General features: G+C 45.1%; 1 protein-coding gene across 1 annotated transcript in view; it reads left to right on the top strand.

The window, feature by feature from the left end:
- Positions 1 to 2,024: 2,024 nt before the first annotated feature.
- The window catches only part of LOC308401799 (alpha-2-macroglobulin), a 66,582-nt gene continuing 52,675 nt past the window's right edge, over positions 2,025 to 15,931 (top strand). The window contains exons 1-13 of the mRNA XM_080890228.1: positions 2,025 to 2,456; positions 4,181 to 4,355; positions 5,949 to 6,105; positions 9,106 to 9,158; positions 10,018 to 10,038; positions 10,742 to 10,910; positions 11,022 to 11,106; positions 11,508 to 11,628; positions 11,727 to 11,841; positions 11,927 to 12,036; positions 12,324 to 12,479; positions 13,174 to 13,410; positions 13,610 to 13,673. Of these exons, the coding sequence (XP_080746354.1) occupies positions 2,380 to 2,456; positions 4,181 to 4,355; positions 5,949 to 6,105; positions 9,106 to 9,158; positions 10,018 to 10,038; positions 10,742 to 10,910; positions 11,022 to 11,106; positions 11,508 to 11,628; positions 11,727 to 11,841; positions 11,927 to 12,036; positions 12,324 to 12,479; positions 13,174 to 13,410; positions 13,610 to 13,673 (1,540 nt within the window). The 5' untranslated portion in view covers positions 2,025 to 2,379. The remainder of the gene's footprint in view (positions 2,457 to 4,180; positions 4,356 to 5,948; positions 6,106 to 9,105; positions 9,159 to 10,017; positions 10,039 to 10,741; positions 10,911 to 11,021; positions 11,107 to 11,507; positions 11,629 to 11,726; positions 11,842 to 11,926; positions 12,037 to 12,323; positions 12,480 to 13,173; positions 13,411 to 13,609; positions 13,674 to 15,931) is intronic.

A 15,931-nucleotide genomic window follows, 5' to 3' on the forward strand; every position in this document is an offset into this window, starting at 1 on the left:
GTTATTATTATATTTACATGCTTCCAGCTCCCGTTTCTGCTCGATGACAGCTCGTACTTTTCGACTCTCCTTTTTCTCCCTCGCTCACAGACACATAACGGGTATGGCAGTCCATTCTCCCTGCAGCACGGACTACACTGCCTATGATGCTGCATTCTGCATTCTGCCTATTAGCTTAGCACAACAACAACAAAAATGCGCTCTCTCACCCAGGAAACACTCAGAGCGAGAGCATCACTCTGTAACCATGGCAACCGTAACGCTGCCGCCTGGAACTACAGAACGTAGCTGTCAAACAAAACCCAAACAGTCCTGACCCGCGACAATATGAAACAGGAAAGTACCGCAGTGTAATCCATTTATTTCAACAAAGTAACTGTATTCTGAATACCAGCTTTTTAAACGGTAACTGTAACGGAATACAGTTACTCATATTTTGTATTTTAAATACGTAACGGCGGTACATGTATTCCGTTACTCCCCAACACTGGTAATGGCACATATTGATGTGCCATCCTGAAGGAATTAGACTACATATGCAGCCTCTGCAGGGGCGAGATACCATCTCATGCCTCAGTAGACATCCTGGCCGTAGCTAAAATTAGAAATATCCTGTCTCAGAGGACTTTATGGTATGGTTTATGGACATATGCCTCAGTACTTTTAACTTTTAGATGTATTTGCTTATCCACCTCTACTTTCAAGATCAGGCTTCAAACTTTCCTTTTTGCTAAAGCATAGACTTAGGGCTGGACCAGGTGACCCTGAATCCTCCCTTAGTTAGGCTGCCGGGGATTCCCATGACGCACTGGGTGTTTCTTGTTCACTCACTATGTGTTAACAGACCTCTCTGCATTGAATCATATCTGTTATTAACCTCTGTCTCTCTTCCACAGCATGTCTTTATCCTGTCTTCCTTCTCTCACCCCAACCGGTCGCAGCAGATGGCCCCGCCCCTCCCTGAGCCTGGTTCTGCTGGAGGTTTCTTCCTGTTAAAAGGGAGTTTTTCCTTCCCACTGTCGCCAAAGTGCTTGCTCATAGGGGGTCATGTGGTTGTTGGGTTTTTCTCTGAATGTATTATTGTAGGGTCGACCTACAGTGAAAGGTGTCTTAAGGCGACTGATGTTGTGATTTGGTGCTGTATAAATAAAACTGGACTGAAGGTTTGATGAAAACTTTTTCAGTGCAATTACACAGATACAAACACAGGTCCATATTTTCTCAATAAGAATGACATGATTAATGGTGTCAACAGCTGCTGATGAATCAAATAAATCTAAAATTCCATTTTCACCTTTATCTAAGTGAATAAGAATAACATTAGTAATCTTGTTTCTGTGTTATCATTCTGTCAACAACGAGACTGGAATTTATCAAATATATTATTTCCCTTTAACAGTCCGGGGACAGCTCTGGCTGTAAAGTGATTTGAAATCAAATGAGAGAGACTGACTGACATTAGTCAGAAGCCAGTGGGAGGTAGAAATGCTTTAGGAATAATGTCAGCTAGAAATGTGGATATCAAGGAGATCTGTCATGAAAATCAGATAAAAGTCAAAGAACAGAACTGAGACCCTCGGCCAGGCTGACAGGCTCCGGGCTTGAACTGTGACCTGATACCACTGATCTTATCATCCAAGCAAACAAACAAACGAGACAGGGCACAACAATTAGGCTGAGTGGGATTAAAGAGTTTGCTGGTGGTAGACATTGGATTGGGCTTAATATTGCTCTCATCATTTGAGAAAACTTCATATCTCCTGCATGTGAAGGTAGTGCACGAGGACATTTGTAATTCTTGTGTTTAGTGTTTCTAGGGGGAAACGCTAAATGCTAAAACTCTGAAAAGCTGCATGCTTTGGGGGACACAGTTAAGGTCCACAGAGCCCCTGCCTTATCTTTGTTGTTTTCAAAGCCCCGTTGACTGTTATTGGCCAACAGGTGCTCAAAGTGCAGGGTCATCTCGACTGTATCAGACCTCTCCACCCACTCTCGTCTCAGCCCCACTGGGCTTTCCTGAAATTCTTCAGAAACTCGAGCAGCAGACACTGTCCGCAGGCAGGACTCTGTGTGTGTGCGCGTGTAATTAGACTTTTGGGAGTCTTTCGGGAACAGGGAGGCGGCTGCAAAGGTCCAACGAGGTTGGGGGGAGTGACTCGGAAAGAGGGGGTGGCGGTGTTTGCAGTAAAAACAGCAAATCACTGTAGCAGACCCCCTCTCTTACAGCTACTTGGTACCACGCACATCCCTCGGTGTCTCCCCCTCTCTCTCTCTCTGGGTCCGGGCCCTGGGGTTGTAAGTCCGTCCTCCTCCTCCGGTGCAGTCCGGTTCGCTCCGCTCGTGTCGCTGCTCGCAAAGCACCGACTCTCCTCTGCAGCTATGGCACATGTCCTTCAGCTGTTTGCTGTCATACTCTCATCAGCTCTCGTGCAAGCATCGGCCTTGCTCAACGACACGTAAGTAAACGTATATTTCTAACGAAACTCATGCATGTCATTGTGCTAAAGTTTGGCTTGCCCCTCGCGCCAAGACGCGTCCAAATAGTTGCACGAGGTGGTGTTGGAAAAACTTTATTTTAAAAAAAATGTCACGCGCAGCGTCATCATGTATTTGTCACTCGATTCTGGTGTAATCACGAAAAACCTGCACATTCCACTGGTGAGGCAGAAAGTCCAGTGTGTGGCCACAGGACAGTGTTATGCAATGAGCAAAGACTATGTGTGCGTGCGTGCGTGCGTGCGTACGCGCATGTCCCATCTGCTACAACTTACCAGCATTTGATTAATAACCTGCTCTCGGCTTTACCTGAGTAGCGTGTAAATGGGACATGATTTCCATGGTACTGGAAGGCCGAATAACATTTTCCACCCTGACTTTTTTTGCTTGCTCTAAACTTTAATCATCATGGCTCGCATGCCTTTCATAGTTTACACTGGGAGTCAAATGACTTTTCATCATTGTGCAACTTTCTCCCTGGCAAAAACAGCATCAATATTCTCAGCAGCACCACCCAAAACGCAATTAAATGCGTCCTTTATTTCTCATTGGCAGCAGCAGGCCCCTGTGTGCCAAGCAGCGTCGACACAGAGAATCCAGCAGAGTGCTTCGTTAGAAGCTGATATCATGGCTGTTGCTGATGTTTTCCAATGTTCATTTGCACATGTAACTTATATGGGCCTTGTGTGGTTATTTGGATGCATATGTCCGCTGTGCAGGAAGGATGGCATGGGGATACAGGAGTTACTGGAACTCTGCTTCCCTTTTGATTCCAGGGCTGAAATAAAAATACTGTGCACACAGTTTCTGTAGACTATATGTGTTGTGCACAAGCAGGTACATTAAGAAGAAATTCATAATGGGGAGTATTTCTGTTACATACAGTTAGGTCCATAAATGTTTGGAAGATGACTGATGTTTTGGATACATTTGCCTCTCTCTACCACCACAGTGGATTTTAAAATAAAAACTGATGCTTTAACTTACAGTCACTTTCCTTCATTCACCCTTTTTCATTTACTGTGTGTTCACACACCATTCTCTATTTCAGCATAGTGTCTTTTGTCCTGTCTTCCTGTCTTTTTGCAGGCCAAATCAGAACTATAGCATAACTCTGGTTCCCTCCAGAAAAAGTAAATTGCATCCTTTTAACGTTTGATGGTGTTTTCCAGTAGTGCTTCCAGTCACCTGGCCGTGTAGTGTGCTTTGACAAACATCTGTGACAGAATGAGTCGCTCACTGAATTTCAGTGTGTTGCTGTAATCGGATGCTTTTAACTTCTCATGTAGCAGCTTGTTAGCACACTCCTTCTCTTAGAAGCTACATAATTCACATGCAGGGTGTTAACTTTTATATTGGAGCACAAGAAACTGGTTTTGTTTGAGGTTAAATCAGACTCTTTCACCTTGAAACAAAGACACAGATGATGGTTGTAGGATTTAACCCTGCGCCACACTCATTTAGTTCTTTAACTGGACCATTTATCAGCTAGCTGTAGCAACACGCTAGAAGTTTGTGCTTTTTAAACATTAGCGGTTATCTCTCTAAATCAAACGTGTGTTTAACATGGAGCTGGGCTGTACTTTTTAATGCTTGGCACTGTTTTTCTCCTAGCTTTTCACTTAAACGAGTGCTGACAGTTTGGGTTGTTTTTAATGAGGGTACTTTCTTCTTCTCCTTGCAGGATTTATGCAGTGACTGTGAGTTCGCGTGTGACTGCAGGGAAACAGGAGACCCTGTGTGCCCAAATTCACGGCCTGACTGGGCCTGTGCGCATGGTCATCGGCCTCACTGAGGGCTCTGTCACAATCTTAGATGAGCAAGTAAATGAGGACTTCTACCGCTGCCTAAACTTCCAGGTCAGATCCAAGAAAAGCACAAAAGAGCTTGTGAATACTCAGGCTCCCACTCTCCACACTTCCAGTTTCATGTGGGGGATAGTTCAGGATGAGTGGGGTCCTATTAGACCATAGCCCAGAAATACATATTTCACTGGGTAAACTTTTTTCTTCTGGAACATTTCATTATGTTTTCGATATAAAGCGATTGAAATTTTAATTGTAGCACTAACCACATGGAAGTTTCTGTTTGTGAATGAAATCTGCTTGGTGGTTATCCCACGCCATCACGCCAGAGTGTAAATCACACACGGACCAATCAGCTCTAGCTCCTAGTGTTTTATCCGTGAAACCAGCTTCCTTTTACAGTAATAAGTGTTCTCTTCGTTTCCTACACAGCTGCTGTAAACAAATATTCACTCTGATTCATTAAATACTGTCTTCAGAACGTCCTCTGGCTGAATTGCAGCTGTTTTTCGATGATGTACCTCCAGCATGACTAATCGTGAACAATGATTCGCGGTATTTACAGTATTTCACTTTTTAAAAACAAAACAAAAAGCTTTGTGTTGTGTTGTTTGTAGACAGTAAATGCACCAGCGTGGTTTCCAAGCAGAATTCCTATCACCATCCATTAAGCTAATGGCTTAAATCTTGGCACAAGTTTGGACCTAATTATCCTCCCGGCGCCATGACTGAGACTGCCAACCTCAGTGGGTTCTCTGCAAATTGCAGCTCTGCTTTATGTCACACCTCTGCTTGCTGTTATGCAACTTGCAGGCCTTGCTCCATATTGATGTGGAACGACCCGCCGACCCAAATAGCCTCTGTGACAGTCGCGCTTAGTTTCACTTTGTTCCTGCTATTTGGCCCTGTTGCAGGACTGGTTTTTGTCTCTAGGCACAAAGACTGCTTTCTGCCAGAGGCTAGCTATGTACCTGCATTCCTCTGGAAGCCAACCCTGCGCTCAGTCTCACAACACACATCTGAACACAACAGTCTTTTTGACATGTGTGGAAGTGGTTCTGGTCCTTGTTATGTAACAGCAGCATTAACAAGTGAAAACGTGCACAAGTGTGACAGCATTTCATAATTAACTGTGTGCAACATTGTTCCCTAAGAGCAGCACAGCTCAGATGGCTTTTTATGACACGTTTAATGCAAAAGTCATGAGCTGCCACACATTTTGTGTCCAAGGAAGCGGGCCAACACTGTCACTTTTTAAAGTGGTTTTCAGCATTAGTTCTTCAGACTTTCTGAAAGTCTTTGTTTGGCTGCACTTTCACCCATTTGCAGTCCACGCTGTGTACCTGCCATTTTCAGTGGAATGTGTTTTATTTAGTTTTTCACTTTATTCTAACCTCTGACTCATTCATGCATGAAAAGGAGAGTAACACCTGGGACGAACCAATGTAGTCTACATAAAAAGGCTAAACTGGCAAAAACAAACAAAACAATTTAAAACTATATCTTGGCTGTTTGTTACTCAAAAATAAATCATTTCTTTGGGTGTGTGTGAAGACTGTTACACAGTGCTGTGGAGGAAAAGTACAGATTGTGCTCTGCATGAAACGTTTTCCATCTCTGACAAATGTGTGTTTGCTGGTGTTGCAGGTCCCTGCAGTACGCAGCCGAATTGTGGCAACAGTTTATGTCAATATTTTCCATGAAAAAAATCTGACGAGCAAACATACCAAAGTCGTCATCGAGCCTCCAACTTTCATCCACATCGTCCGGACTGATAAGCCCATCTACAAACCTGGACAGACTGGTAGGTGGAGTGAGTGTGGAGGTGTTGGAGCTGTTGTGTTGTAGAAGGAGCGATACGCTACTGCAGCGCCGTCTCGTCTGCACTGCTTACCCATTCTGCTGTGCTTGCACATTTTTGGTCTGATATATCTGCATAATGCTGAGCCACCACTTAATAACTTGATAACTTGAGGGTTGTTGTCTGTTCAGTGCACAGAAGAAGAGTGCTTTCCTAGAGAGAGGCTGTTTATATTTAAAGTAGGAAAGGCCTACACGCTGAGTGGGTGAAGAGAAAAGGAGTTTATTTGACCACTTAGTGCCGTCGAGTGCTAGTGCAGGCTGCTAACTCCTGAATAAGTCTGTGTGTCTAAGTGTGTGAATGTGTGTGTGAATGGGTGGATGACTGGATATGTAAAGCGCTTTGGGGTCCTTAGGGACTAGTAAGGCGCTATATAAATACAGGCCATTTACCATTTTTTTTAAGTCTGATTAAGATAAGATGATCTAGTGGAGTTTAACTTTTTTGGGTATTCTGCAACTCCTTATGACAGTAAAACAAGTTTATTTTTTAATAGCATTGCCATAGTGTTTCAGTAAGGACTCACGACGACGTTATGTTTCACGAGTAAAAATCAAAAATGAATTTGACCCATATAACAGTTTATAAACTGGTGACAGTCTCAACAAAATGAGCTTGTCAGTCAGCTTCTATAAACAAGTTCAAAGCTATAACCACAAGAATACTGTAACATATATATTTTTACCTAAATCAATCTGTCTCATGCTTTCCATTTGCAGACACAGGTGATCCAATCAGAAGTAACATTACACTTTACCGTGTCACTGTGAAATCGGCTTTCAGTTGGTATTATTTGGCCAGCTAAGCCACGCTCGCCAAATCGCACGTGGAATAAAACATGGATGTAGCTGCAGCGTCAGAAAAATGAACCCGATGCAGAAGAGCCTTAAACCTGCATTCTGTCTGACGGCCACCAGGTGGCAATAAATTTAGTCTGTTTTGGAAATCAAAAGCTACGTTCACAGTGCAGGCGAAAGCGCATCAAATCCGACTTTTTTGACCCTATGCGACCCGTATCCGAATTATTAGGCCAAATGTAAATAACAAAATAACTTTATAACTTAGAGCAAAATTGGGAAACGTAAAGTCCGAAACAGTCAAAATACTGTTGCTCTGGGTCTAAACAGAGCGCGTTGTGCGTGACGTCTGCTTTTGCGCATGCGGCCGCTTTGAGCGTTCACACTAGAGCGCGTTTGCTGTCGCATTTTATTTGTAGTGTGAACGAGCAGACAAAAAAAATCGCATTTGATCAAAAAATCGGAATTGAGCATCAAGACCTGCAGAGTGAACGCAGCCTTAGTCATACCACATTTGGGGGGCGACCATGGAGCAGGGGGTTGGGAAGCGCGTCTGTAACCGGAAGGTCGCCGGTTCGATCCCCGGGCTCTCTGTCCTGGTCGTTGTGTCCTTGGGAGAGACCGCCTACTGGTGTTGGCCAGACGGGCAGATGGCGCCAGTGCCCGGCAGCCTCGCTTCTGCCAGTCTGCCCCAGGGCAGCTGTGGCTACAACTGTAGCTGCCTCCACCAGTGTGTGAATGTGAGTGAATGAATAATGGAGTTGTAAAGCGCTTTGGATGCCTTGAAAAGCGCTATATAAATGCAATCCATTATTATTATTATTATTATTATTATTATTTCAAAACGGAAGATCATTGGCTGTGTCACAGTCAGACCCGCCTTTCCTCAACACATCCATCTTTCGTAACCAATGGCAGAACCACTCAGCTCAAGCTGAGGTGACGTCATCAGTAGCTAATCCTTAAAGATGTTTTGGTTTTTTTTGGTTTTTAATGTATTGCCTCCAACAATAGGCAAATACATGTTAAGATATATTTTTCTGTGTAAAAAAGGCTAACAGCAACCGTAGACTTCTCCGATACATATTCCAGGTCACTGAAACTCGGGCGGTGTTGATCTGATCAGTTAAGTATCAGACAGGGTTGTTAATGAAGGCAACAACCGGTGTGCTACAGGGACAACAATGAGCCAACTCCAAAAGGCGAAAGGTTTCACAGCTGAAGGTCACTGACGTTTTTCCCTCTTCATCTTTTCTGACTGTTCCACTAGTTTTGAATTTGGCTAGGGTCAGTGTCACTACTGATACCTATGGAACTAGTGTTATTAGTATTCCAGTATTATAATTGTCAGGTCCACCGCAGGTGCCCAGATGAGCTTCAGGTTCAGCCTGAGCACATGTGACAGTTGTAAAAGGGTGTGGGCTAGCTGTGGAGAACATGCTGCCTGTAACATTGTTCTGCATGACTGGAGGCGTATCCATGGAGGGACACACAGACCTCGACAGCATCCTGACTGTCATTAGGAGCCATTCTCAGGCCCTAGACTGGACACAACAATGCCTGGCAGTATGAACTGATACCATGGACTGGCACCTACGTTCACCTGACCGAGATCCAACACCAACACCTCTGGGACATCATGTTTCAGGTGCAACTCACACTGTCCAGGAGCTCAGTCATTCCCTGGTCCGGATGTGGGAGGAGATCCTCCGGGATGTTGTCAGGCATGCAGACAAGCACGTGGGGGTCGCACAAAGTGCTGAGCACCGTTGCTGCATTTCAGTAAAACAAACTCGTCTTCACCATCATTCACTTTGATTTTCAGGGTTTTTCTTTATTCTGCCGTCTGCAGACTGATGATTCTCATTTCCATCAAACGATGGGGCATCCTTTCCTAACACGGTGACCAGTCTGTATCAGTATAGATATCAACATGATTTATTCATTTTCCCCACTGAATCTGACATGTGCCCCTAATTCATTAGAGTATAAAGAGAGACTTGCATACACTTTGCTTTGCTTCTTTTTAGTCCATCTGCTATCACCAGGATCGTTTTCCCTTTGTCTTCTTCTTCCTCTCATTATCCACTTGTGCAATAACTGAAAATACAGTATAGTAATGCATTTTTTTTTCTTTCTTTTAAAGTCAAATTCCGGATCGTCTCCATGGATGCCAATTTCATCCCTGTGGAACGAGTGGTACGTTTCTATCCACTTGTTCTCGTCTGTCAGAATCATGTGCCGCTGTGCCATTTGTGGAGTCATTTCAAGCAGCGAACTTGATAATGTGCTGTGATTTGTAGCAGGCAGTCAGTGAATCTGAAGAGTAAGGTCTATTTTGGTTCAGGAGAGTGGGAGGTGAAAGGAAGGCTGTTTGTTGATTTTGAAGACAGCGTGGGTGTGGAGCGCTGTGTGGAGTAGTGTGATAAACATGCTGTCAGAGTTCATTTGGCGCACACTACATTTGACCCAAACATCTGAATCAATAGCGGCTCAGGGCCTTTTCCGTTTTTGGACGAGAGGCTGAAAACACGACTGCACGCAGTCGACGTGAAATCCGTTCAGATGCATCACATGATGAAAGTAGCTAGCTTGAAGGTGGTAACTCCCACCAGCTGTAGTGAAGACGTGGCATTGTGAGACTTTATCTGCCATTATGCATCTGCTCTTTCCGGCACTCTGGAGATGTAAGAACAAAATAATTGAGGCCAAAATATCACGTGTGCCAAAGGTGTTACAGAGGAACACGGTAATAAATGAGCCGTGGAGGGGGACGTGTGTTGTTTGACTCTTATCGTCCAATTAGGAAATAAGACCTGGCAGTGGTGGTGTTGTTTCAGGGTGTGGCGCCTTCACATCTGTCAGCGGGACACTCAGTGCTATGTGCTTGCTGAGTAATTGGGTTCTGCTGTGTGATCTGAACCGGGACCTACATGCATACTGACTTGAAAGTCATTGCAACAGGAAACCTTACTGATATGTTTCTAATAAATTGTCCTTATTGTGTTAATTCTGTGTGCAGATAAACTAAATGTAAACTCTTCTGTTTTCCTTTCAGTATAAAGAAGTGGCGCTGCAGGTAAGAAACACTCAAATTGGCATCTCTTCTGGGAACTGCTGACATGTCTGTTTGGCTCTTTGAAAAGATTTTGCCATTTGTGCCTTCTGTGAGAGTAACGGCAAAGATGCAGGAAATGAGGCGATGGAGGGAGGGCTGTATGACATGTAATTAAAGTGCAGACTGCTCCCTGCACCCCCCCCCCCCCCTTTTTCTTCTCTGGGGTGGTGCTGTTTAAGAAGATATCCAATCTACAATAGTCTGTTGTAGATTGGATATCTGCGCTGCATTGTTGTGAAGACTAAGAAGGACTTTAGCTACCTCTGAATCACAGACCTAATTACACAAGCAACCATCAGGAGGAGGACTATAATAGGTTCTTTTCTCCAAACGAGAGCTCGTTAAGATAAATGTCACTCCAGTCAGTTTGGGCGATGTTTGGATTGCACTGGTCCCTCCTGCAGGAGCTTGTCCTTCTTCCATGCCTGGCTCCAGGAAGCACTCTGGCATGCCCGTCTCAGATGAGGGATCATGTGTGTGTGTGTTGTTTTTTTTCTCCCCATGTCACAGGGCTGACCCACAATCCACAAAGAGCACAGATTATCTGGTGGCTGGCTTGGAAACATCTCTGTGTGCCCCAGCAGAGGAGCTGGAGGCTGGAAGCTACGGCCTCGTTTGATTTGACATCCCTAAATAAATTCTCCTCTGTCTTTACTCTGTGTAGGATCCTAGCTCAAATCGCATTGCCCAGTGGCTGGATAAATCTGTTGTTGGCGGCATCCTTGATCTTTCACACCCCATGATTCCTGAGGCTGTACAAGGAAGCTACACCATCACTGCCTTGACAGACAAGGGAGAACAAATATCCCACAGCTTTGACATCAAAGAATACGGTGGGAGGGAAAAAATGAAGCATCTTCTCTTATAGACCGGAAATGATTACGAGCTCAGTCTATGTAAATTCTCAGCTACGGGGAGATCTGACTCTGTTTCCTTTGCTCTAGTTTTGCCAAAGTATGAAGTGAAGGTTCATCTGCCCAGTGTGATTACCGTCCTGGATCAGGAGGCAGCACTGAAGATTTGTGGAAAGTAAATGTCCCAGTTGAACAGAAACTGGTGTTCTTGTCTGTGTTGGTTCAAGGAAATCCACACTGTGAAGAACTGCAGCTGGGCAGCGCTGGTGCTAACAACATTGTCGTTTATTACAAAAGATGGGTCTGGATTTGTGGGAACAACAAACTGCCTGTAGCAATGATGTTTTCCTTATTTTGTCTGTACTTTGATATAATAGTACTTTTTACTAGAGGAATTTGAGTATTTATATAATTCATACTATTAACAGTGGCCAGCTGGGAAAAGGCAAAGCCTCTACAGGAAATGAAAGATCTGAGGCTGGCTAGACTCTGTACCAGTCATGTTTCCGGCAACAACTAACATGATCCGGCCGTTCTCGTTCCAACAAATCTCATCTTTGTATGTTTTCTTAACAGATACACGTATGGGAAACCTGTTATTGGTTCGGTGAAGGCACGGTTCTGCAGAAACGCCATCCGTTTCTTCTGGTTTTCATCTCCCCAAAACAAAGACCTCTGCAAGACCTACGAACTAACTGTGAGTGTTTCAGATGTTAACAGAGACGCTAACTGTACTGCAATCAGTCCTTTTCACTGATTTTACTTTCTTGGTGTTCACTTTCTGTGATCTTGTAGACGGATAAAAGTGGATGTGCTACACAAACTGTGAACATGACGGCGTTTTTCCTCCACAAGAACATCTACAGTGACACGTTTGAGGTGACTGCTGAGATGGAAGAGTATGGCACAGGTAGGCAGACTAAAAGCCGACTGTTCATCAAGGTAGCACAGCGAATTCCTGATGACCTGCAATCTGTATGCTAACTATCATCTAGGCGTCATTCTTAAAGGCTACGGGCAGACCAGCTTCACCTGTGACATCAGAACTGTCACCTTCGAGGATGTACCTGAGGCATACAAGCCTGGCATCCCGTTTGAAGGAAAGGTAACCAGACTCATCCTGCTGTCAGGACATTGCACAGCAGGATTCATGAGCTTTTCATCTGATCCTACCGTGAGGTGGACGTGTTTCTCCTGGAGCCCAAAAGATTCTAAGACGACTCTAGAATCTGGACGATGTAACACTGCATTTGTTACAATGTAACTAGATGTATGAAATAGTATTTAGGGATGCTTTGAGTCATGCAGAGGAAGCTAATCAAGGGCAATAACAATCATTATTATGGAGATGTGTGAGTCTTGTTACAACTTCTTACTCTGTCTTGTTCACAGATCAAAGTTGTTGGTCCAGACAACAAGCCTGCTGCCAATGAGCCAGTGTACTTGTTTGTTGGTAGCTCACTAAAACTAGAGCTCACCACAGACGTGAATGGCGTGGCTTTGTTTTCTCTGGGCACGTCTCTTTGGAAGGACAGTGTGCATCTGAAGGTTGGTTGCTGCCGCTGCCTGCACTTAAACATTCATCAGTTATAAGGTCGATAGACTGTGATTGATCACATCAGTCGTACTGATCATACACCCACGCTGGCCTACATTGTCATGAAATTAGTTACTTTTTAATATTTTATTATTTCCAAGTGTCTAACCCAGTGTTTCCAAACCTTTTGGAGCCACGGCACATATTTCACGTTAGAAAAATCACACGGCATGCCAGCAGCAAAAATATCACAAAAAGCATATTGATCATTTTCCCCGCACATCAGGTATAGCGGTATTGGCTCGGTTTGTCCCAGTTACCTTTTTGCTTCTTCTGACCACTACTCATGCTACGGCCTTCATCTGGGTCAGAGGTTTCTCCAGGACCAGGTCTACTTTTTCTTTCAAATATTTGTCTATTGCTATTATGGCTGCGCTGTCTCAGTCACAGCACGACTATTATGTAATTTCTTCTTCATCTTCTATTTTGCTGGCAGTTGGCAACAGATTTAATTAGAGCAGGTAGTTGTAGTCCTGTGGAAGATCATGTAATTGTTCATTCACGGCGATCACTTGGAGTACTAATCAGATGGAACCAGACAATCTTCCACGGCACACCTGATCATTTCTCACAGCGCACTGGTTGGGAAACACTGGTCTAATGTGAAGAGTAGGAATTTGATATTTGACCTCACTTTGTCAACAGGCGAGTTCAAAAAATACAACGGAGCATGACCATTATGTTTATGGTTTGAGGAGACCCAACTACAGGGCAAGCCACCACCATGTCACAGCGTTTTACTCCAAGAGTAGTAGTTTTCTGAAGCTCATGCAGGCCAGCAGTAAGCTGCCCTGTGACAGTGAAGCGACTGTGCGTGCCCAGTACATCATCCAGGGAGAGGAGCTGGAGAAAGGGCAGGAGGTCCTCGACTTCTTTTATCTGGTACGTGTAAGGGATTGTGACGTGACCCCACCCAGTGTTCATTGAAACACGATTTTGGTGATCTGCATGAGAATTGCTGTTTGTAGCTTCAGTCTAAATGATTTTTCTCTAAAGACTTTTGTGCACACGTTTGAGATGTATTGCAGATATACATAAACACACCCTCATAGTGACGTTTCCGTTCTGTCTTTCTTTGCAGGTGCAGTCCAGAGGTTCAGTAGTGCAGCATGGTCGTATCCCAGTGGCTGTCAAAGTGGGAATTGGTATGAACACGACGAAAGCTAATTTTGAAGTATAAGTCTGTGATTTTAGAGTTAGACGTCCTATGGAAAAAGCCCTTTAAAGTTGCATCAAAGCATGTAGGGGTGAGGTTGGGGTGGTAGAGCAGGTCATCCACTAATTTCAATATTCTACTATTAGCTATCTAGCCCTAATGTCAAAAAACTATTAAAGTCTGCATCAGTGCACTGCGTGAAATATACCTTTACTTATCATAAACAAGGCCATTTTATGTAATGCTATGCATCCACTTTGCAATGTGGAGTACAGTATAGGGCAGGGGTGCCCAATCCCGGTCCTCGAGAGCTACCGTCCTGCAGCTTTTAGATGCATCCTTGTTCCCACACACCCGAATCAAATGAATGGCTTGTTATCAGGCCTTTGCCAAACATGATGGCATGCTGAAGAGGTAATCAAACCATGTGATTCAGCTGTGTTGGAGTAGGGATGCATCTAAAAGCTGCAGGATAGTAGCTCTTGAGGACTGGGATTGTGCAGCCCTGGTATAGGGTGTCCAAAATGGTCCTCAGTAAATAGTGGTATATTTATATATAAGAAACATGGGAGGCAGATGACCTGTGATGACATGCGCACAGCCCTGCTTGCGCATGTAACCCTGTCATCACAATCATCGTGGCTCAAGAGTTGGGAGTTCGTCTTGTAATCGGAAGGTTGCCGGTTCGAGCCCCGGCTCGGACAGTCTCGGTCGCTGTGTCCTTGGGCAAGACACTTCACCCGTTGCCTACTGGTGGTGGTCAGAGGGCCCAGTGGCGCCAGTGTCCGGCAGCCTCGCCTCTGGCAGTGCGCCCCAGGGTGGCTGTGGTTACAATGTAGCTGCCATCACCAGTGTGTGAATGTGTGTGTGAATGGGTGGATGACTGGATGTGTAAAGTGCTTTGGGGTCCTGAGGGACGAGTAAAGCGCTATACAAATACACGCCATTTACCATTTATCTCTCAGTTCTTACGCTCGTCACCTCATTGAGAACACCTCTGGTGAGTTGGGCTAGTTAGCTCTGTTATCTGCTGACTTGAACTTAGCTTAACTGCCCATTGGTGTTGGCCTCTACCACACAGTTGGTGAGTAGGCTACCTGCAGAGCGCTAATTTCCAGTTTTCCTGTGCAGCCTTTTACTTTGCGTTTTGGAATGGACTCCAAACTGAAGCGAGCAAATCAGAAATCTTCTGTTCGCCCCTGTCCTTCCCTGTCCTCAGGGTTGCGGTTTCTCTTTGCACGACAGCAACCAGCACGATGCCTGCCCTGTCTGCCTGGGATCTTCCACGCCATGAGAGTGTTGACGGAGCCCAAAGTCTGTTCCAGGTCCGCACTTGATCCTTTAAAGACGGGTGACATTTATGGAAAAGGTGCTGGGACGGACGGCTGTCACACAGCACGACCCTCACTTCTTTGTGTCTGGAGCCCCGGCTTCATCCAAGTCTGAGGACAAGGATTATCCGGTCGGTGTCCCCCACAATTAGCTGGGCTGACCACATGGAATATGTTGATGGGTTAACCGAAGACGAGCTGGAACCATGCAGGAGCGCCAGCATGTCATCATCTCCCCAGGAGCACGATGACATGCTGGACATCAGCCTGGACATCCATGGTTTGCCGGAGGATGAGCAGGAGAGCCCATTGTCGGTCCAATCTGCCGCTGCTGCTGCGTCGGTCGGCAATGGCGCAGAGGAAGCTGACTTAGCTAACCCACCCCTATGGAGCCATCTCTGGCTGCTTATGTTGATTGCTAAGGGTTTGCCACCTAGTGTGATAGCGACAATTCAGAACACTAGGGCCTCATCTACTAGAGGCTTGTACGCTTACAAATGGCGAGCCTTTGAGCAGTGGTGCCAGGACCGCTACACTCTCCCATTTCAGTGCTCTATTGTGGATGTTTTGACATTCCTGCAGGAGCTGCTGGATAAGGGCCTTTCATTTTCGACAATTAAGGTTTATTCAGCAGCTATATCTGCTTGTCATATTGGCTTTGACGGTTGACACCAGGTGCACATCCCCTCGCCATACGTTTTCTGAAAGGAGTTCGCCAGCTGAGACCTGTGCTTAAGTCCAGTGTCCCTGCTTGGGACTTGACTTTGGTGCTGGAGGCCCTTTGTAGCTCTTCGTTTGAACCTATTGAGTCTGTGGATATGAAATTTCTTTCATATAAGACTGCATTACTTCTCGCTTTGGCTTCGGCAAAGCGAATGGGTGACCTTCATGCACTGTCTGTGCATCCCTGCTACAC

This window comes from Rhamphochromis sp. 'chilingali' (assembly GCF_963969265.1).
Source record: "Rhamphochromis sp. 'chilingali' genome assembly, chromosome: 8".
Taxonomy (NCBI): domain Eukaryota; kingdom Metazoa; phylum Chordata; class Actinopteri; order Cichliformes; family Cichlidae; genus Rhamphochromis; species Rhamphochromis sp. 'chilingali'.